This window comes from Lagopus muta, chromosome 1, assembly GCF_023343835.1.
Source record: "Lagopus muta isolate bLagMut1 chromosome 1, bLagMut1 primary, whole genome shotgun sequence".
Lineage (NCBI taxonomy): Eukaryota > Metazoa > Chordata > Aves > Galliformes > Phasianidae > Lagopus > Lagopus muta.
The window spans coordinates 20699222-20723890 of record NC_064433.1 but is presented as its reverse complement, the minus strand read 5'-3'; the positions used below and the strand labels follow the sequence as shown (position 1 = coordinate 20723890).

At 38.0% G+C, this 24669-nt stretch overlaps 1 protein-coding gene across 8 annotated transcripts in view; it reads right to left on the bottom strand.

Annotated features, from left to right (window-relative positions):
- Positions 1-24669, bottom strand: part of GRM8 (glutamate metabotropic receptor 8) — a 329240-nt gene that overhangs the window by 111142 nt on the left and 193429 nt on the right. For all 8 annotated transcript variants that reach the window (XM_048937591.1, XM_048937089.1, XM_048937011.1 and 5 more), the window contains one exon: positions 3250-3450. In XM_048937591.1, the coding sequence (XP_048793548.1) occupies positions 3250-3450 (201 nt within the window). The remainder of the gene's footprint in view (positions 1-3249; positions 3451-24669) is intronic.

Sequence of the window (24669 nt, the reverse complement as noted above, 5' to 3'; positions counted from 1 at the left end):
CTACACACACTGAAATAGGCTGCAAAATTACACTGTAGTCATTTCTTCCTCTATGAATTGAAATTAATAATTAAAATGCCCACTGTAAATGAAAATCAATTGTTTACACACATTATGCTTTGATAGTTGTTTTAGGAGAAACAAAGGCAATAGTAAGATAGGAGACTCCATTCAGCAGTAATTTCAAGTGAAAATAAAATTCCGTTCCTTTCTACTGCTGAACAGTTGAATATTTTGTGTACTTAACATAGAACTGGCAGAAGAATATCCAAGCAGAAGCAAATGTCATATCAGTTATATCAGTATGCTGGTTGCACTGGTGGTTATTACCACTCTTTAGTCATGAAGGTATCATGGAATATTACACAGACTCAGGAGAGTAAATCCTTCAGGAGAGTAAATCTTCTTTATCTTTTGTAAATAAGAATAAACAGAGTAAATAAAAATCAAGACATTTCAAAGCAGTTGCTTGCAATCAAAATCAGAGCAATAACTCCAATAACCAGAGATACGCATGTTTTCCTCCCCTTGCAAAGGCTCTCCATAAGACAGAAAGGTGTCCTTCATAACACAGGTCACAATCTGTGATATGAAACCCACTGACTTAAACGTAGGAACATATCAATTGCAGTTGCACCCACTCATTACTATATTGGTTAAGAAGGATTATTATAACCCTAAAGCACAGCAGTTTAATTCTAAAACAGAGGTAATACTGTTTAAGCATACGAAAAGAACTTTTTACTGTGAGGATGATCAAACATTGAAAATAATTGCTCAGAGAAAATTTTGCAGCATTTTCCACACTTGGATGTATTTAAAACCTGACAGATTGTGGTCCTGAGCAACCTGAGCCAGCTGAACCAGATCTAAGCAGGAGATCACCAGAGGTTCCTGCCAACTTCAGCAGTGCTGTGATCCTTTTATTACTAGGACAGAAAAATGTTACCTTGAATGGCTTTCAAAGCCAGGGCTTCCCTTTCATGTATCAGCTCACTTTTAGACTACTACATTATTGATGATTTGAACCTGGAACTCATGTCAAAATTAACATGCAGCACCACAATCATCTCCCACTACATGAGGTCTAGCAACCCGCGTACCTATTCATCTCTGCAAACCAAGTCAGACACAGCTACAGTGCTTTTCTGAGGAGCAGGAACTTAAGCTTTATAGGAAAAGGCACAGGATCAAAGACTGTCTTTTGATAATGCCTCCCAGTTCATGACCTCAAAAAGGGAAGTACTGGATCATGTGATATACACAAAAAATTGGTACACTAGTACATAACAAGGACTAGCCTAACACAGAGAAAATTTTATGCACCCCACAAGACAGAAATTTAAAATCACATAAGTATTTCTTTTATTTCTTCTTCCCTCTTTCACAGAAATCACAGAAGCATTTGAATTGGAAGGGACTCTTAAATGTCAAGCAGTCCAATTTCCCTGCAATAAATCCACAGCCAGATTAGGTTGCTCAAAGCCTCATCAGCCCAACCTTGAGTCTCTCCAGTGATGAGGCATCCACCACCTCCCCGCACAACATGTTCCAGTGCTTCACTACCCTTATCATAAAAAAAAAAAAAAATCCTTAAATTCAGTCTAAATATCCACTCTTTTTAGTATGAAATCATATCCCGTTGTCCTATTGCAACAGACCCTACTAAAGAGTCCATCCCCTTCTTTCTTATAGCCCCCCTTTAGATACTGAAAGACTGCTACTTCAAAAGCATCCTTTTACATTAGTGTTCAGAATGCTCAATCCAACCCTTTCATCTCCCCTTGTTGTTTCAATAGTCAGCCAGTGAAATCAAGACAGTTATTGATGAAGCACAACAATCTTTAGGGAGGAAAAGGTTTTATATAGTGTGTACACCTTATCTTTTTATGCTAATCTTTCATGCTAACCAAATGAAAATTGATAGCTTTCTTTACACTTTAATAACACAGACTCAAAAGCATATGTGTTAGAAATGTAGATAATTATCACTGCAGACCTTACAATATGTTGCCTACCTCTGTCATCCCAGCAACATTCCCATTTGTTAGCTACATATTTTGTTCCAAGTTTTCTTTAAAATCATCCTTTAAAGAATCATTTTAACTCCTTCCATCTTTCTCCTGTATTCCTGGAGACAGGGATTCCCCTTTTATGAATGTTGCAGAAGAAGAAAAATTTAAAAGACGAAACAAACTGTGAACTACAGCCAATATTCATATAAACCAAATGGTCTGCTACATTACCTAGAGCAAAAAATTGCTTCCACTTGGAAGCTAAATTCAAAATGACCTTGTGCTTTTTTCAAAAGGCTGGCAGCTGAGGTCACAGGAGTGAATTGTGATAGACAGTGCTTCTCTCTATAGTTATAAGGCATTGCTAGCATGTGAATTACCTGCCACATAGGGGAAAAAGAATAGAAAGAAAAGGAAAACACAGCAAAGAACATTGTTCAATTTCCTTGTAAAATAATGGGAAATATAGCCTACAACAGCTATGAAATTCACAAAACAATTTAAGTTTTCAAAAACTTCATTTCACCATCAAGTATGTTCTACCCTTTTCAATTCTACATTCATAAATTAAGCCTGCTCTTTATTGGTTGCTACTGTTGACAGCATGGGAAACAGTAACTGTATTTCTCCAGCAGCAAATCCCAGCTGCACAGAATATTATGTACTGTTGTTTAAAAATGCATATTGCAGTTGTGTTAAAACTGATTACATCACTGAGTGGAAAACAATGATAAGGAAAAGAAGCTGTAAATTCTATAAGTCCTTTAATTGAGATTTAAACACACAAGCTGAAAGAAAATTCCACCATTCAATTATGTAACGAAATTGTTAACAGTAATTTCAAAAGAATGCAATTTTCAAAAGGGTATATTTTCAATTCATTCTCTTGTAAACACATGAGTAACCTCCATCTAAGGATTTTAATCTGTCAATAGGACTGCATGAGTCCTCAGCTTGTTTCAATAATAGCAGCTTTTCACTGAAATATTTTGATTGACAGATTCTTATTTTTAACATCTGCATCCTGTGGGAGCAGCTTAATGTTAAGCTGAAAAATACACTTGGGGTTTCAAAGCAGGTGGAAAAACTCACAGTTCTGACTGAATGAGAACTGCTTCTAATCTTGTGTTTTCCACTGTGCCTTAAAGTACCCTATATATAGAAGAAAACACTGCTGAAACATTTAAAGAACAAGAAGGTAGAAAAAAAAAAAAAAAGAGTACATATAACTTACCATTAAAGTTTACTGCTCGGATATAGGTAAGTAGTTCTTTACCATCAATTGTGCTCATCCTTGGACACAGACCAATATATCCAGGACAGAGATCTTTGTGCATGTTATGTAGTGCATAGGCCATGGAATATACTGCATCAATTACAAACTGAACTTTTCCTTCTTGCTCATAGGCTGAATCTCTTGCAATTCTTTCTAAGCCTAAGGAATAAAGAGAAAAAGAGTCTGTTTACTTCTATTTGTGTCCAAGTGTGTGCAGAAATCCACAGAAGAACATAAATGATAATGGTCAGACAAATAGGTAAAGTCAGGAGTCTGCTATCCATCACCTAAATAAACAAGACAAGTTAAAGTATGACCATCTGGTTCTGCCTCTAATCCTTGTATGTTGTGCCAAGTATATAAACGTTATGTTGAGTCCTGGGTTAGGAAAGAGGACAGAGCATTTCATTACAAGAAATATATATGTATATGTATTTCTACAATCCAGTAGAAATCTGCTCCACAGCTTACTGACTTTCATTCAATAGCTGGTTGTAGTTATTTATAGGACACTTCTACAGTAGCTTGTCATTCTATTTTAGATAAATTTAAGGCTACCTCGATTTTTATCTATGTCTACTGCTTGATAAAGATTATTTAAGCATGTCAGGGAAAAAAAAGCCAAACGTTCACAAAGTGATGTGGCCATCTGTCTCCACACTGAAAAGTGCTTATTCTGAGACTTTTCCCTGTATTTATTAGTAAATTATGTTTCACGTTGAGGGCTACGTACTGTCTGCTGTTTCCTACAGGAATATTTTTCCTACAGTGGGTATACAGAGAAAATCAATACATTATGAGATTTTGATTCTGCAGGGACTGCCCACATTAATCATATATGTGCAAATCCAGACATACCTTTTATGTTCAGCAGTGATAGCACCAAGTGGAAAAGTTAAAAATAAAGTCCAGGAAAATTATATTTTAGGCAAACAACCAGCATGCCCTATACGTGAATTCAGCCATTGATTTCTAAGGCTTAACATTTTCTTTTACAATGAGAAAATGTTCTCTGCAGATTTTGGCTTGAAGTCTACTCTGCTGCTGTCTACAGCCAAGCTTCCATTGACTCAGTAAACACAAAATTAAAACCAAGGTTATTTCTCCTCATGAGACAGTTAAAAAAAGAAAAGAAAACTTCCTTATTTCTTGCACTGCCCATAACTGACTATGAGAGGAAAGCATATAACTTTGTAACTTACCACAAATTACTCAATTGACATTTTACAAGGCACACTATCTAATGATTGGCAAGTAATTATGTTGAGGGACAAGTAAATATGTTGAGGGACATGGTTTAGTGGGAGCTATTGGGAATAGGTGAATGGTTGGACTGGATGATCTTTTAGGTCTTTTCCAACCTTGGTGATTCTATGATTCTATGATTCTATGATAATTAGTAAATTGTGTGATGTATGTTAATTAGTAAATTGTGTGATGTTACAGAAACCAAGCAAACAGAAGAACATTTCCTTGCACATACTGAAATTTGCACTTAAAACACACTGCTTAGACATGACAGGGTATAAGAACATGGCTCAGTGAGATTGCAACTCTATTAAATTACTTCATTTGCAAACTAGCTTTCAACAGTAATTGACAGGCACAGCTCAGGATCCCTCCCTTAATTGTTCCTGCCTGGTTAAGACTACCAGACAAGAAGTGAAGGGCAGGGCTTACAGAACTGCTGCAGGCATACAGCAGTCAATAACCCACATGCGTTCCCAAGAGTTTCCTCATACTCTAAGTGGGATGGCCAGGACAGAATATGTTTGAAGGTGATACACCTCTTTTTGTTTCCAAGCCAAATACAATTCCCCTCACACATCAGACAGAAGAAGATGTATGTAGAAAGGTGGAGGGCCGGTGAAAGACAGAAAGAAATTATCTTCTGCAATAAGTGCTAAGTCATAAAGTCATGAACGCTGCAAATATTTCTGCAAATACATTGTGCTAAGTGGTAAAAATTTATGAAAAGAAAAAAAAGAGTAATACAGTCCTTTGCATTTCACTGTAGTTTAAGCATACACAGGATTTATATAAACTTACTCTACAGTATAACATTTCACCTTTACTCTTCAGAAATAATTTATCGTATAAATTACAGGAACTAATTTCTCAAAAACTAATTTATCATATAAATTACAGATTAAAAATGAATATATTACCACTGAATGTGTTTCCCTAATTATGAGGGGATGAGCAACATCACAGAATTATCAGTTTCAAATCTAGCAATCTGAAAAAGCAATAGAAGTCTCTGCTTTCAACAACAAAGAAATAATTTAATAAAAAAAGCACACACACAAAACAAACTAAAATCAACAAAGTGAAGTATGTGCTATTTCTTTTTGAAGTCTCTCTTCATTTTCTGTTTCCAAAACTTATAAAGATGAACAGAACTCATCAGCTTAAGCGTCTGCTATATCTGATTACATTACATATGAGCTCTACAAAGCATGCTTACACGTACACACACGAACACAAGGACAACTTGAAAGAGTGTAACCAGACATCTCATTAACAAAATTCCTTAATGACTTTTTATGATCACTTCAATTTCTAATCTCACAGTTTTTACTCCAAAAGGAATTAGTGAGGCTGCATTGTTAGGGAAGATGATTACAACTCTTGAATTCAGGAACTTAATACCTTCTGACACAGTGCCAAGAACTGAGACAAGAACTGTCCTGACACCATTCCTCTGTACTCTGATTTCCATACGAAGGAAATTCAAGTAAATATAACACGATATTTTCTAGCAGGTCCTCCAATCCAACTGTTGAAAAGTGCAGGCTTGTGGGGAATTACAGCGAGATGTTGAGACTTTCCCTGACCAATGGATAACATCCATAGCTAAGTGTATTAGTGTTATCATCTTAAGCTGGAGAAGAGCTAGGAGAAATGAGGCATCACTAGCCCAGGAGAAATGTCAACTGCTCCTGGCGGTCTTTATTTGAAATCTATTTCAGAAATCCTGCAGTGAGATCATCAGTGATCCCAGAAGAGCCTGGAGAATGTTGCCACAGCTACTCTTGTATTTCCTGAGCAGGAGTGACAAGCCAGACTATGTTAGCTGGTACTGTTGCTATAATTTGTAATCATTTCCCCCTTTGCTCCTGGTAGTTCCTGTACAGCATGAATAATCATTTGCTGCTCAGAATGGTGGAACTTGGCTATAGCAGGGAAAGATAATGAACATAAGGTGAGATGTAGATTAGGTAGATAAGTTTACGAGGGAAGAAGCAGCACTGACATCACCAATTCCCCATGCATGAATAGGGAATCAAGATACTTCAGGGAACACAACAATTTTATTTACAACAAGAAATTGTATCTTAATTAAAAATTTAATTACACCACATAATAAATAAATAAAGATTAATGTAATAGAGCTAAAACAATGAATTCATACCTGGGGGGTGGAATCACCTGTGGGATATAAAGCAACCAAAACTTAAGTTGTTGATCTCACCAACAAGTGACTAATCTGCTGGGAGATAAGGGCTATACAATTCACCTATGTTTAAGACTGGCTTTTTAATATTGATCTTAAGCACATGTAGATGAAATTCTTTTGCAAATGCCAGTGGCAACAGGAGGAGCGCAGAGCAGATTTCTTATTTCTTATTGTCTTATGAATAAATAAAAAACAATTACAGATAAGGCAAAATTGGATATACAAATTATCACAGTTTGTGATATAGGGAAATTTAGTTAATTAATTTGATTTTTAACTGCAGTGGTTCTAGAAATTCCCAGTTTGCTTTATATTTCTCATCAATATTACTCATTTTGTCTTACCAATCTTTTGGTTTCCAGTTTGTATTATTGAAACAATTTGTATAAAATTGCAACCTTCATTAACTCGCATATCTACTTCTATGTTTTCAAAACTACACCCTTTATACATAGCTAAAATTTTAATTTATGCTACTTGAAGACCATAGTTTAAAATTAAAAACATAGCATAGAACAACTGGTTCTATACTCCAGACTTGAAGCCCCCTAAGAAAGGTTTCACGTACTGGACAGCTTGAGACACAGGAGGTGGGGTCCAGTTAGGATAACAGAAATCATAGAATCATAGAATCATGGAATCACAAGGTTGGAAACGACCTATAAGATCATCCAGTCCAACCATCTCCTCATCACCATTACCACCACTAGTACTAAAATCTGTGGTATGGGGATGCAGTGTACAAGGGAATAGGATCCTAATCCTGGGAAGTAAAACATATGACAGAGTAATCATAATAATTTCAGGTTCTAAGCTTAGAAAAGGAGTGCAGTCAGAGACAAAAAAGACAAGACACATAACTAGAGCCCCACTTGGGAAATTGGATGTTTCAAGGAGGTGTCTTTCTTCCCTAATCATTAACCAACTGAAGGAAATATTCCTTTTTGAAGTCTGTCAACAATCCATTTTTCAACTACTTTCATTTGAACCATCTTGATTTCTAACATTTTATATTGTTACTCAAAATCAACGCTCAGCGTTCATGGAATTGTATACAAGAACTATCACTTTTATTAATCAACCTAAAAATATCTATTCTGATTTTTCAGTGCTTACTGGTGTCCATGCTGTTTTTTAATTAATCTCCTTTGTTATCATTTTTATCTTTGTTTTGTTTAAGACTGACTGGAGCATAATCGGCCAGCTACCTTTCATGTTCAGTTCAAATACTGGCTCTCTGCAAGCACTCTTCCACTGTTTTCGGTACTGATACTTCAAAGCTTATAAAAAATCAATATTAACACTCAGAAAACATGCAGCCAGCACTCTGAAAACTCTCACATCTAAGTTATAAAGAATGCCTGTTTCTTTTAGTTGAAATGAAAATTACTTTGTCACTATCATCTGGTAGGGCTACATCATTTATTTCACTAACCTGACAATTTTAATGTAATACTTTTGATCTTTTTGCACTATTATTTATAGACTTCTGCTTGAAAAGCTCATTTGAGAAAATTGCAACAGCAGATTTCCATTTACACTGTTTTAATCCATTTATTGTGATGTTTGTTATTACTTGACTTATGGACCTTACTCTTAGGGTTAGTAATTTCTGGAAAAATCATCATTTATCCAGAAATAAAAAAATTTAAAAAAATTTAAAAAAAGACACAAAACAACACAAGGCTTGTATGTCTTACCCTTCAGTTAGAACAGAATAATGTGAATAACTGGCTTTACAGTGACAGAAATTCTGCTGCAGAATGGTTGGAATCTCCTAACTATGAATTCACCACCAAAAGGAAAAAATCCCTTTCCAAGAGTTTGTATTCCTCCTGCCCTTCCACAGTGCCATCCGTTTTTTTGTCCTGTCCCCTCTCATGTGAGCTAAGCAAGAAATATGCTTTTCTAAGGACTGTTGTGATTACCACTCTCTGGACTAATAGTGGGAGGACGAGTAATGTTGGGAGCAGAAAGTGAAAATAAAAATGATTAGTGAAAATGATAATACACAAAATGCTTACCAGTGAAACACATATTCTATTAGTTTCCCTTTACTGGCATTTGTTATATGCTCAAGAGTAATTACTGTGTAAAGCCAATTGGTGCATCTGTGCAACTTCTTATTACGTTTTTCAGACTCATCTGTTTACAAGTCTGGATGTTGGATAGCTAGTAACATTTTGTCAGTTCACAGTTATAATGCACATTTTTTACATTTTGCCTCCTTTATTTGGCTCACAAAACAGTTTTAGTTAAGCTGCACTTGGAAGCAAACAATATCAAAGATAAATATTACTGTGTTGAGATTGATCTTTCCCTGCATGCCAATCATAATCACAGCTAAATCACAGGCAGTCCTTAGCTCAGGCATGATAGTTCTCTACTTGTCAGGGTTTGTAAGAACCCATCTTTGTAGCATTAGTTTTTCCTTAGAAAGTTGTCATCTATAACTCTAAGCCATTTTACAGTCTCAGCAGGAAGCACAAGGAGTGCATGTAGCTACCATTGCAGTCTTCCCTGATTATTCAGTGGCTTTCCTCACACACGACAGACAGTTTGATCTCCCAGAACAAATAACGCAATAGAGATCATCATCTCCAGTTACTGAAATTCAAGGGGATGATGTACTATTATGGTGGAGGAGTTGAGCTTTCTAGTAGCCACATGGTAACAGTGATGCTTGATTTGTGCATTGTTAGTCTGCAGAGAGCCTCAAAAAATCTGTGGCTATTCTGCAATAGTACAATGTCAGTTTAGAAAGCAATTTAGAGAGTAAGTTAAGGATTGTATCTATTTTCTCAGCCATTCCAAACAAGAACTTGAGAATGTAAAAGCAATGATAGTGAAATGAAAAAGTTTGACTCTATTCTTCAACGACTGATAGATGAGATACTGTGAACTGGTTGCTGATGTAATTTTTGAAAGGTTATGGTTCAAGCCAATTCACCAAAATTAAATATTCAAAAATATATATGGAAGGACCAATTGGCAAAGGTCTGAGAGGGAAAATGAAAACCAGTTTTCCACTCCCTACCTCGGAGAATGTGGAGATTTTAAAATAGTTCCTACCCAGAAGAGGGCTCACAATTTTCAAGCACACTGTAAACAGAAAATAGCAAAAAAATATTTCAAGTAAGTCAGCATGTTCCATTAACTTTCCTTTTAACTTCACTTTAAATGAGAAACTACATCTTTTTCTTAGCCTGTTTTTTTAAATGGAGCACTTAAAGGAAAAATACTTTTCCTGAACATAGACATTTTTCATGGATAACACCATAATGTTTTTCCTAACCTTCGCAGTAAATCAAAAATTTGTTTCAGCAAAACACAAATAGTGCACAGTCCTATGTAGGTCACTCCAAAAGTAATGCCTCCTATTTATGTCCATGGGAACAACAGATACAAAGAGCACAAGAACAATACTTAATAGAGCAAATTCTCAGCTACAAAATGCTATTTTTCAACACAGTCACCACCATTATCATGGTTCATTTTCACCAGTGATCAGCAAGAGCCTGAATGCCGCACTCATAAAAATTTGCATCAGCAGAGTTGACCCACTGTTTCACAGTTGCTATGACAGCATTGTTGCTAGTAAAATATTGCCCATATGGCCCATCTTTCATCAGCTCAAACAAATGGAAGTCAGAAGGCATCAAATCCATACTATACAGTGGGTGTTGAAGGACAGTCCACCCAAAACTGGCAGTGTAGCAGTCAGAGTTGTTGGTCTGTCCAGGTTGCAGGAGAAATAGAACCCTTTCCTATCCCAAAAGACAGTGCACAGTTTTATCCACAGAGGGCAGCATCTTGAGCTTTTTCTTCAATGGGGAACTGACTTGTCACCACTCTGTGGACTGCTGTTTTGACTCCAGCTCATAGCGTGACACTATGTCTTGTCACCAGTAATGATGTGACCCAGCAAACTGCCATCTTCAATCATATTGGTTCAACAGATCCTGACAAACTTGCATACAGAGTTCTTTATGTTCTCAATCGAGCCTTCACGGGACTCACCTAGCTCAAACTTTGCAATATTGCAACACTGTAACCATTGTTTTCAGAGCACTGAAGCCAATATTCAGCTCTGTAGGCAGTTCCCTGGTCATAATCCAACAATTCACACATTTGAGCTGACTGAGACACTCTTCATTTCGTGGTGTGACAGTTGTGCATGGCTATCCAGAATGTGGCTTGGCTATCACTTCGTTGTCAGTGTTGCTGAAACACATCCCCACCTCACTGTGTTCACAGCCAGTGTTTGGTCTCCGTAAACATTCAGAAAACACTGATGAATGTCAGTGGGTGCAATTTTTGCCACAAGGAGGAATTTAATGCCACGCCTTTGCTTCACACACACTTCCACATCAGATGCCATTTTTTCAGATTGCTCCTCTGCTGCCATCTGTCACACAGCAACAACATACAATGGAATACAATAGGCAGGAAGGTTCAACTTCTACTGCCATACCACCAGCATCTGGCTCTGACATCATTACTTTTAGAGTAGCCCTTTATATACCCAAGTTGAAATAAACTATAATTCTGGTCACATTGTTTTTTGTTTTGTTTTTTGTGAGTGGGTACTTTTTGTTCTTAGAGCTGTGTGAAGTTCACAAGAATGTTTTCAAACAACAAAATGAAGCTGCATTGCTCATTTCTCTGCACTGAGTCTCTAACAATAATTTGAATATTCTTACCACAGTGAAAAACTTTCCCTTTTTTACTTAGTGTTTTTGCTTAGTTGTAGTTCCTTGAAACACTGTATAAAAAGTTGGAGAGTGCAGACATTCAGAACTCTCAAACATTTAAGATTTTAGTTTACTACATCTGACAGTGGCAATACTGTGTAAAATACTGTCTTGTTGATCCGAGATTTGCTTTGATGTGTATATTTCACTAAGAAGCACTGACAGCAATCACATAATGATTAGACATTATTGGATGTGGTTTCCATAAATCTAGGTAAGAGCCATGCCTCACATGTTAATCAAAAGATGCACAAAAAATACAGTGGGATAAATAATCTCTATTTCAGGTATATCAGTACTAAGTATTAATGGAACTGCCTCTGTTGGAATATATGATTTAGTGTGGACAAAACTCAAAGTTACATATAACATTTCAAAAAGTTCAATGTCTGTATTATCAACAGACTGCAGCTTTTAAACTGCAGGCAGAGAATTATCAATGCTATTGGAAGAAGATATTTGCCCTCCAAAAAATTGTGGTCTGGCAGACCTCCATTCATTTGTACTGGTTCTGACTGCAATACATCTGACAACATAAAAGCACATACCTTTTCCAGTAATACAGGGAAAAAAAAACACTGCAGGAGTTTGAATAAAAAAGAGAATTCCAGTATTGAGAAATTAATACATCTGACTTTATAGTAGGTCCTATTAGATTTTCCCCAGATTTTATGCCTGGAGAGTAAACCACTGTCAAATTTAGCAAAACTATTTGTCATTTGTTCCCCTATATTCAGCACTAGTGAGGCCGCACCTCGAGTACTGTGTCCAGTTTTGGGCCCCTCACTGCAAGAAAGACACTGAGGCCCTGGAACGTGTTCAAAGGAGGGCAACAAAGATGGTGAGGGGTCTGGAACACAGGCCATATGAGGAGAGGCTGAAGGAGCCGGGAATGTTCAGCCTGGAGAAGAGGAGGCTCAGGGGAGACCTCATTGCTCTCTACAACTTCCTGAAGGGAGGTTGTAGTGAGCTGGGGGTCGGCCTCTTCTCTCGTGTCATCAGTGATAGGACCAGAGGGAATGGTTTCAAGCTACGGCAGGGGAGATTCAGGCTGGACATTAGGAAGTATTACTTTTCAGAAAGGGTGGTCAGGCACTGGAATGGACTGCCCAGGGAGGTGGTGGAATCACCGAGCCTGGGGGTGTTCAAGGAAAGGCTGGATGTTGTGTTGGGACATGGTTTAGTGGGAGCTATTGGAAATAGGCGAACGGTTGGACTGGATGATCTTTTAGGTCTTTTCCAACCTTGGTGATTCTATGATTCTATGATTCATTCGTTCAATGTATATAACGGAGAAATTTGTCATGATTAATCTGGCGTGACACTGGAACAGGTTGCCTAGAGAAGCTGTGGATGACTCATTACTGGAGGTGTTCGAAGTCAGTTTAGATGGGGCTTTAGGCAACCTGACATAGTGAAAGAGGACCCTGACCACAGAAGAAGGGTTGGAGTAGATGATATTTAACAGATCCTTCCAAATCAAACCATTATAATTCCACAATTTTGCAGGTTTTATAGATATTTACACAATCAGCTGCAAATGTAAAACCATGAGCTAACTACCATTCCATAAATTCTACAAAAAAAAAAAAAATATATATATATATGTATATATAAATATACAAAAAAAAATTCAGCCACAAAAGTTATCAGTTGCATCTGTAAATGAGAAATCTTATTTGCTTGGTTTTTGATCAAATCAAAATTGTACAGGAAAAAATCCATTAACTTAGATCATAAAAAGAAGTGTTTGTCATAATTAAAGCAGGTCAACCTTTTCATTTGACCTTTCTGAACAGAATAACAGGAAAATGAAGGAGAAAACTTGCTTGTTATTTGCTAATGCAGAGATCTAAGAACTACCTGATCAAAGATGATATATTTTAAATGTTATTCAGACCTTAAGTCTCAAAGTCAGCTCAAACTTTTTGACTCTACTTTGAATTTCTTTGCCCATAAATATAAGTGTTTTCACTAATAATAACAATTAAAAGAACACAATAACATTTGTTACTGGAAGCATTTGTGGAACCATTTTTCAGTCCTCATCCTACCTCTATAAAGTCTATAAAAATTTGCCATTGTTTTCTATCCTTTTCATTTGATAACTTCTCAGCAACTAAGTCATACACTTTGGTAGCCTAGGAAACTCCTCCAGGCATTTACAACCTACTAAGCAAAAATCTAACATTTTGGAGAAATTATGAATTTATTTATCTTTCAAAATAGGGTCAGTATACCAGTGAGGTTTGGTATGACCAGTCAACAAAATATTTTGCTAAATTTCTCTAGTTTAAAAAAAAAATAAAACCATCATTTCAAATCTGGAGGTGAGCATGCAGAAAGAGCCTACATTTTCTAACATAGATTATCCATGAGAATTTCAAACTATGGGGAAGCAATTGCTGGTGTACTAGTCAATGCACATATCTGGAAATAACTGATATCACTCTAAAACCCCAAAGGATGTGAGAACTTCTAATGCAGACTTCAGTGTATAACTACAAAGCCTACAGCAATGGCTATCAGGTTCAGAAAAGCTTCAGTACAAGCAACTGAATTTATTCATTGTCTGTCAGTATTTAATCTCAGAAGACCTTAGGTGCATAGCAACCGTACGTATAAAAATTTTTCCTCTGCTTATTGACTGTGAGAGCTTTTAAGTTTAAGCTTCAGACTAGAAACTCTAGGGACTTTTGTCCTCAGGATTATTATTTTTAGTTACAAACTTGATTGAGACCTTGGTAGGGAATGGCCTTTCTTGTAATTGGAAACCATTTGCTGGAAGTATAAACAGAGGCATCCAAGCACACAGATTTCTTAAGTATTTATGGTTATTTGATAGGAGTCTTTTCAGGAGAAAAAAAAAAAAAAAAAAAAAAAAGAATTAAGTTACAAGATTTGGCCCAAAAAATTGTAACATATGAACTACTTATTTTAATGACTATTGACTGGAGTTAGTTCAAGAGTTTTCCTTCAGTTTGATGAGAAATTCCACGAAAGCAAACTAATGCAGGCTGCAAAGAGTTCATAGTCAGTTATTTAACAAAGAAAGACTATCAGTTTGAGATGTTATTATTCTATTTTCATCACCCATTAATACTTGTTACTAATCCTTCCACAGGAATTTAAGACTTTCTCAGCTCAGTTAATGGACAGGGCTTTATGTAGGAGTCTCTCCTATGATTACTGGAAACCTGAGCTGAATGATCTGCTCCTGCATCAAATAAGGACTATGTGTGATGGTGTGGCATGAAGTTTCCAAGCCAAGGGGTAGTAACATTCTGTCAGGGCCATTTCTGAAATAAATATTTGATAGCTTGAGTATGTAGAAAATTTAAATATATATTTGCAACGCATGGTAGATGTCCACTTCAACTAAATGCTCCAATGTAATGATTTCACAGCAATTACCAGGTAATTTTTGGTGTTCCTTTGCCACTGGTTGCTTAGGGTAGGATGTATCTCACGCAGTTTTAGGGGTCTAGCATTTAGTAGTCTCACCTAATGAAAGCCTTTTCGCTGTCAAGAGTTAGGGGTTTTCTAACTCATAATTCATAATTTTTTAAACTCAATCAAAAGGAAAGGAAAGGAACAGGTGAAAATCTGCATTTGAAATTTGTAATTTACTCATCGTTCTAATTAATGATGTTTTTCAGGTCCTGCTAAAAATAAAAGCACCATAAATTAGAAGTAAGCAACTAGTTAATGGACTGCTTGATGCCATGTATGGCACATACGAAATTGGCTTCTGGAAGGGGATTTCAGGCTACAACAGGAAGACACTTTACCTGCCAACGCTACACTCCCATTGCTAGTTCTTTAATCACAAACTAATTAGAACTGATAGGCTTCACTGTTAAATTAGGGACATTAGGGGTTTTGCTCCAGCACTCTTACAGTTACACATATCCTGTCCTCACCAGGGCAAAACTGACAATCACAGTCTTGAAGTTCCCTGGTACATACCGCGAACCATTTCAGATACAGAGTATCAATTGCCTCCTTAGGGGCTAAAACACCACTAATTATAACGTAATAAACATATTAACTACTGTCTAAGCATCACCTTTTTCTTAATGGAATGTACTCAAATTGTCACACTTTACATACTTCCATCAGCAAAACCCCTATTGTTATTTGTTATGAGCATGAGTCTTCAGATTTGCAATTCACTGTATTCACAATGTTATAACAGTATTCTGATTCTGAAGCTTCATTTTTTTTCAGTTAATATTGACAATACACATCCAAAAAAGTACATCTTCAGTATATTATACCCATCACTGTAATTGCAAGACAGTGAGCATCTGTTTGATTGTTCTCTGGCTCTCTGAAGTAAAATGAGAAAGGAGAGAGCTTTGTAGATATTCTGATTCCTGTGCTGAAAGAGAATACCACTACTCATAGCCATCATAATATCATAAGCCTATTACAGTAACCTAAAGCTGGTAAAAAATGATTTTCCCCCTGATCTTGAACAAAATTGCACTGCTCCCACCTACTTCCTTACAATACATTTTACAATTGTAGGTATCGTTTTTGAAGAAATCAGAACTCCTCCATAAAATGTCACAATCACGTGCAGTTCATGTTCCAATTTACCAAGCACAGTTTGATCTCATGTTACCAAAGCCGTTTCATTTCTTCTTATTTTCATAACTTGTATCATAAACTTTAGCTTATAGACTGAAGACAAATCCTCAAAATCATTTCAGTGTTTCACCAGTCCATTAGACATATAAATACATTTTAAGTCCCTCTATGTAAGAAATGCATCAACAATCTGGAGAAGACTTGGCAGAGAGAAAAAAAAGAGATCTAGAAGGCTTGAGACCTTGCCCTGTGAGGAGAGGCTGGGGGAGATGGCTTTGTCCAGCCTTGAGAACATACAGCTTCAGTGTTGACCTGGCTGAGGAGCAGCTCCCAGTGCCTACAAGGAGATGGGCCCATGTTCTACACAATGGTGCATGGTGCGAGGACAAGAAATAATTGGCATAAATTGAAATGAGAAGTTTAGATCAGAAGAACCATTTTTCTTATGATAATGGTCAGGCAGCAGAACAGCCTCCCAAGAGATGACGTGCAGTCTCTCTATCCAGCTATCAGTCTCACCACTGTGCCTTCCTCCTAGAAGCATTGCTAAGGCACAAGGAAGGCAAGGACGGGTGATACAGGAGAACAAGCATGGCTTCACCAAGGGAAAATCTTACTGACCAATCTAGTGGCCTTCTATGATGGTGTCACTGCATCAATTGGCAAGGGCAGAGCCACTGATGTCATCTATCTTGACTTCAGTAAGGCCTTTGACATGGTACTCTACAACATCCTTCTCTCCAATTTGGAAAGATGGTTTTGATGGGTGGATTCTCCAATGGATGAGAACTGGCTGCAGGATCAAGTCCAGAGACTGATGGTCAATGGCGTAATGTCTGGATGGAGATTGGTGGCAAGTGGTGTCTCCCAGGGGTCAGTCATGGACTAATACTCTTTAATATCTTCATCAGTAACATCAACAATGGGGTCAAGTGCCCCCTCAGCAAGTTTGCTGGTGACACCAAGCTGTGGGGTGTGGTTGTCACACCAGAGGGACACAATGCCATCCAGAGGGACCTAGACAGGCTTGAGCAGTGGGCCCAGGTGAACCTCATGAGGTTCAACAAATCCAAATGCAAGGTCTTGCACCTGGGTCAAGGCAACATCCATTACCAATAAAAGCTAGGGAATGAAAGGATTGAGCAAAGCCCTGACAAAAAATACCACAGGGTTGCTGGTGGATGGAAAGCTGGACATGAGCCAGCAACGTGCCCTCACAGCCCAGAAAGCCAACTGTGTCCTGGACTGACTCAAAAGAAGTATAGCCAGCAGGGTGAGGGAGGTGATCCATCTCCTCTACTCAGTGCTTGCAAGGCCTCACCTGGAGTACTGTGTCCAGGTGTGGAGTCCTCACTACAGGAGAGATATGGACCTGCTGGAGAAAATCCAGAGGAGGGCCACAAAAATGATCCACAGAATGGAACACCTCTCCTACAAGGACAGGCTAGGAGTGCTGGGGCTGTTCAGCCTAGAGAAAAGGCTCCAAGGTGACCTTACTGTGGCCTTTCAGTATTTAAAGGAGAGCTAAAGGAAAGAAGGGGACAGACTCTTTAGCAGAGTCTGCTACGATAGAGCAAGGGGAAATGGCTTCAAGCTCAAAGAGAGTAAAAATCTTTTACAGTGAGAGTGCTGAGGCACTGGAATAGGTTGCCAAGTGATGCCAAGAACTATTTCCCTGCCTCGTCTTGTCTCGGACACAACAGGCAGGTTTGGATAGCAAGGCTTCTTGCTATCCAAACAGGTCTTTCGTTGATTTCTTTCTGAGTTCCTGGATAATTAAGAACAGGTCAAGGCAAAAAGAAAATGACTTGCATGGAAAATACCTGTAGATTTGATCTTGTGTTAAATGTCTCCATCTTTAAGGACACATGACATACAGAATTAAAATACACTTAATGTTGCCAAGTTGGGTGCATTTTATTGTTAGTACTGTATTGTTTACTGTCAGAATAGTATAACCAGTCATTTTCACTCTTTCCCATGAGGCTGGAGTTTTTTGACAAAAAACAGAAAGAAAAGCCAAAATGTATTTTGCCAAGATCAGTTTTAAGCCAGCTGTTGGCACTGACCTAATCTGCTAAACTAAGTTCAAAAGGAAGTCAATTTATACAGCCCCTCCAATTTTACTTCAAAATCTGTGGTGTTACAAGAATGTCAGAGGAGTAATGACAAGAATTTTACTTTAAGACAAACTGCACTATTTTCTGTTACAGTACACTGATTCTTTCCTTTCAGTAGACTCGCTCTGACATTCTCTATTTTCATTTAGTTGAAGAGAGAGCACCTGAAGATACAGAAATTCATACACAAGCTAAGTCATATAACTCAGAGAATCTGTAGTCTGCCTCTCATTTTAACATTCTCCAATCTTACAGATATGCATCCTTTGTTAAACTAAATTACTTAGTAATATATAATAGCCAATATGTAATTTACAATATGATCATCACTGTAAAAAATCTAAACACTATTTTTAAATTTCTTTTTCCCAAATGCTTATTAAAATCTAAAACAGATCTGATAATGTTCAAAAAGAGAAAAAGAAAGGGATGGTACTGAAACACAGCAATGCAGTAATTACTATTCAGGATGGAGAACAACAGAGACTTTTTCTAGCTGTAATCAGTGTATAATTATGACCACACAAACAAGGCAAAACATAAAGAAGAAATGAGAAACCAGCATCTTGTTCCACACTATAAATCTGTGGTCTCTTCCACCTTTTTATCTTCATTGCTCTTATGTACAACTGGAAAGATGCATTTTTCAGTCTGCAGTTCTCTTCATCAGTAGCATCAGTAGCATCAGTAGCATCAACCAGAGATACAAGTTAATGCCTCTAGAGAAGCTAGGTCATTTTTCGAAAGTGCCATGGACGATGACAAATTCTTATTTTTTCATTCATTTATTTCAAATAAAGCAAATCAAGAGGATAAAGTGGTTACCTGTTTTGTGCATGAGAAATTCAATAGCAAATTTTTTTTTTTCCAAAATTAAATAATGAATCTACATTACAGTCTTTTGGATGCAACCATTTATCTAAAGGGGCATCTGGTTATCTTATGCTGTCATTTAAATTTTTTGATTTTTTGACTTCAAGAGAGACTTGCCAAACTAAGTAATACATGGATTTCACCTCTGGCTTTTATACTAACAGAATTTTTTCAGAATTTTATTTTCCCTTTTGATATCTACATATTATTTGGTTAGAATCACAGAATCACAGAATGGCCAGGGTTGGAAGGGACCTCAAGGATCATGAATCTCCAACCCCCCTGCCACATGCAGGGCCACCAACCTCCCCATTTAATACTAGACCAGGCTGCCCAGTGCCCCATCCAATCTGGCCTTGAACACCTCAGGGACGGGGCATCCACAACCTCTCTGGGCAGCCTGTTCCAGCACCTCACCACTCTCTCTGTAAAGAATTTCCCCCTGACATCCAACCTAAATCTCCCCTCCCTCAGCTTAAAACCATTTCCCCTTGTCCTGCAGTTATCTACCCTTTCAAAGAGTTGATTCCCCTCCTGTTTGTAGACTCCCTTTAGGTACTGAAGGACATTGAAGAAAAAAAGTCAGATCTTAGTGAGGGCTATGTGTGTGCCATCCCACACTGATTGGCAAAGATCTGGCCAATAATAATTGGTAGCAGTTTTTTATTTTTTACTGGGGGGGAATAAACCAATTAATTTATCCTTGTTAGATACTGTCTAATAACATCTAATATCATTATTCATGGAAAAATTAAAAAGTGAACAAAATGTATTCCACATAAATAATGTTAAAACTGTATACTTTGGTAATTGGTTATGCAGGGTGAAATTGGTTTTATTATACATTTTCCCATTGCTGTAAAAATCTTATTTTAGACATGGAAATATATAAAAATATAAATGGCACTACACTGTTATAGTAGAGCAATTCCTCCTTAAAAGTACTTTCAGAAGATTAAAATTAAATGCTCATGACATATTTGCAAACACCAAATGAATAATACATATTGAACTTTTTTTTTCCCTCTTTTCTTGCCTGGGAGGAATATACACTTTATTACAGCTTCAGACACTGTGACCAATACTTTTACTCTGCATTCTTATTGGGAACTATTTTATAAGCTTGATCAGCTGTCTTGTATGGAATCTCCAACAAATCAATGAAGTAGCTTTGCATAGGAAGGAACTGAAGAATTCAGTCTATATTTCATATTATTTTTTCCGGAGCTTAATGGAAATAAGGCTTGATTTGATATTTGCTCAAAATAAATGAAAGTATAGCTAAAAGGGCTGCTCCAAAAGCAATGCCTTTTACTTTAACATGTTGGCCCATGACATCACAGGTAGATGTTGGTGGTATGGCAGTAGAAGTGGAACATTCCTGTCAATATTCCATTACGTTCTGTTGCTGTGCAATGAATGGTAGCAGAGGGGCAGTCTGACAAAATGGCTCTGACATGGAAGTGTGTATGAAGTAAGAGAAGGAAAGACAGAAATCTTGCAGAGTCCTGAAAAAATTAGCCTTGTTCTTAATATTTGCACCAGGAGATGGAAAGGACAGGAAAAGCATTTACTACAATAAAAAAGTAACTTCATCCACTTTTTAGCTGAAGTCATTGTTTCTTGTCACTCACATTGGAGCTGGCAGCAACCAGCTTGGCTCTCCAAGTTTCTGGGCAGCAGGAACATGCAGAGTCATTTACAAAAAGCAGCTAAATAGGAACGCTTAAAATATATTCCCACTATGATTTGTGATAACTGCAGGTGTACTTCTAGAAGTGGTCAGGTTTCAGTGAAATAGTAATAAAAGTGTAAGTGATATAAAAACATACTGCACAGGGAATTCTATTTAGTCAGGCAACAGTCTCCCTGAATGCTATCAACAAACAACTTCTGATAAATGGGAACAACATGCCAGTAATGGAGCACTATGGAGACCTTCTTTGAAGGCCTACAGACAATGTATAGATGGGAGCTATGACAAAAGGATCAATGTGTCATAGTTTCCACCTATAACTCCCCAGTAACATAACTGCATAAAACTGCCTTTCCATCACCCTTGCCTTCATGGGACTGAAATAAGCCTACTTACCCAGGTCAGAGTTCTTCTCAATTCCTAACTCAAAAGATTCCTGATGTCACTAGAATACTGGTAACATTTAATTTCAACACCACTCACAATCTCCTTTAGCAACATCACATACACAATGAATAAAATGAATTACAATATTCTTTTTTTTTTTTTTTTAGATTCCATAACTGAGAGCTCTTGCTGAAACAATGCAGTACTTAAGACAGGAAACAGGATATGGATTTTTTTAATTATTTCTATTCTCCCTGTTAGTGGAATTTTATTTTTCTCTGTTCTCGACTCTCCTTAAAGATCTGTAATCTTGAGGACCCGAATTTTTTATTCTTCTATATAAACTTTTGTTGCAATTTCAAGACAGACTCGCTCTGGTACACAATTGTAATAACTGTAAATCTAATGTGTTTGTCCTTCTGATGCTAGGAAGGCATCACATTAAAGAAAGTTATCTCTTCTGCTAACAGGAGAGTACACAATTGAATACACAAACACTTCATGAAGGAAAAGTTTGGGAACATCCCTCTGCTCTACTGCTGTTTAACTGCATTAAGTTCATAGACAAACACTGTTCTGATTTGAGCCTTTATAATTCATCAGAGCACAGACACTCAAAAGAGAAAGTCTGTTTAGTCTATCTCTATCATCATAATGACAGCAGAAACCCAAGATAGCCTGTGGCTCCAGCAGAGTTAATAATCTCCTTTTTTTTTTTTTTCCTAGGACATTGTGTTGAAGTACTAACACATTAACCTTGTAGACTGTTCTCTTAGACCTTCTGCACAGTATGAGATTACTACTAGTCTCAACTGGTTAGTGTCAATTTTCCTGCTCTCCAGGGTTACTCAGGTTACTTCTCAGTGCCTGGAAGATTAATTTTCCTCCTAGGGACAGGATAAGTTAAAGGATACAAACACTTCAATTAAATGATGGAACATCATCTGAATAGAGAAAAAACTAACCATGACAAATCTACTGTTTGTCCCATTGAAACCGAAATACAAGTGAACAAGATCTATTTTTTTTCCATTAGAATATTTCTTTGTACATAGTCTTAAACTTATTTAAAATACTAGTTTCAATGAAAATGACTAGGACTCTCCAACAATAGACTTTAGTTTGCCAGTATGATAAAAATTGTACAACTTCACAGAATCACAGAATCATAGGGGTTGGAAGTCCTGTTCTGAGATTATCTAGACCAATATATTTGCTTCAGCAGGTTTCCTACAGTATAGGAAAGCATCCATAAGGTCTTGAATATCTCCAGAGAAGGAGACTCCATAACCTCTCTGGGCAGCCTGCTGCAGTGCTCCATCACTGTCACAGCAAAGTTCTTCCTTGTGTTGTGTATGGAACTGGTGAATGGAACTTCCTGTGTTCTGGTTTCTGCCCACTGTTCCTTGTTCTATTGCTGTACACCACCAGAAAGAGTCCACCCCAATGAACTTGACTCAAGTCCAACTCCTATCTCCACAGAGGATTATCGAAAATTCAAACCATGTATCCTAAGAGTATACTCCAAATGCCTTGAACTCCAGGAGGCTTGGTACTATGACCACTTCCCTGAGGAGTGTGTTTCAGTGCCCAACCACCTTTCTGATGAATCTTTTGCTAACAACCACTCTGACTCTCCCCTGACAAGGCTCTATGCCATTCCATCAATGCTGCCCCTCTGTTCCCCGTGAGGAGTTGCAGCTGCCATGAAGCCACCCCTCAGGCTCCTCTGCTCTGGGGTGAACAAACCCAAGGGACTCACCTACTGCTCACATATCTTGCCCTCTAGACAGACCATTTACCAACTTCCCAACAACTCATCCCCTTGCCCAGTGCCAGTGCAGTGCCTGGTGCACCCCAAAGTACAGTTGGCCACTTGGGCTGTCAGGACTCACTGCTGACTCAGATTCAATTTGCCATAAACTAGAACCCACAGATCCCTTTCTGTACGGCCGCTCTACAGCCTCTTGTTCCCCAGGCTCTATGTATATTCTGCGCCTTGTAACAGGTGCAGAATACAGCACTTGCTCTTGTTATACAACATGCAGTTGATTGTCCAGCTCTTCAATTTCCTGAGATCTTTCTACAAGGCCTCTCAACCTTTGAGAGAGTCAAGAGCTCCTCCCACTTTAGAGTCTTTCACAAAGTCACTTAATCCTTCAAGTCCTGCATCCAAGTCATTGATGAAAACATTAAAGAGAACGGGCTCTAAGAAGATATAATCCTAAGGGATTAAATAACAGACCTTGTAATGCAATGATTAAGCAAACTCTATCAAATTCATTAACGACAATACAGAGACTAAAATGATAGATGTATAATTTGCCATTTGACTGCACCTTGTCATTTAAGCTTTTACTCTTCTCTGCCTTGGACAATGAAAATGAATTCAACAAATTTACATTTTGCTTATTCGTATAAATACTACACTTGTGAAAGCACTATTAATTCAACTCATTTGGAGCTGTTACCACATGGTTTCATTGGAAGATGAACTTTTTTTTTTTTTTCAATTCTGAAGAATTGCTTCACTTTGGATTTTAGTTGCTATTTACTGGTAAAATTCCTGTTAATTAAACTGAAACTTCTGTGAGAAAGATATAACCTATTATAGACGAATGGTAGATCCTGTCTGACAAACCTGACTTCATTCTATGACAAGATGACCCACTTAGTGGATGAGGGTCAGGGTGTCGATGTGGTCCACCTGGACTTCAGTAAGGCCTTTGACACTGTCCCCCATAATATTCTTGTGGAGAAGATGGCTGCCCACGGTCTGAATGGGTGTACGCTCCGCTGGGTGAAGCACTGGGTGGATGGCCGGGCCCAAAGATTCATGGTCAATGGAGTTGGATCTAGTTGGCGGCCGGTCATGAGCAGTGTCCCCCAAGACTCAGTACCGGGGCTGCCTCTGTTTAACATCTTCATTGATGATCTTGATGAGGGGATTGATTGCACCCTCAGTAAGTTTGCAGACAACACCAAGCTGGGAGGAAGTGTTGATCTGCCAGAAGGGAGAAGGGCACTGCAGAGGGACCTGGACAGACTGGATCAATGGGCTGAGGTTAACGGCATGAGTTTCAATAGGGCCAAGTGTTCGGTCCTGCATTTTGGTCACAACAACCCCAGACAACCCTACAGGCTTGGGAAGGTGTGGCTGGAAAGCTGCCTGATGGAAAGGGACCTTGATGTTCTGATGGACAGTTGGCTGGACATGAGCCAGCAGTGTGCCCTGCTGACCAAGAAGACCAATGGCATCCTGGCTTGTATCAGGAATGGTGTGGTGAGCAGGACTAGGGAAGTAATCCTGCCCCTGTACTCGGCATTGGTGAGGCCTCACGTCGAGTACTGTGTTCAGTTTTGGGCACCTCAGTACAGAAAGGACATGGAGGTACTGGAGCAGGTCCAGAGAAGGGCAATGAGGCTGGTGAAGGGCTTGGAAAATCAGCCCTATGAGGAGAGGCTGAGGGAGCTGGGGCCGTTTAGTCTGGG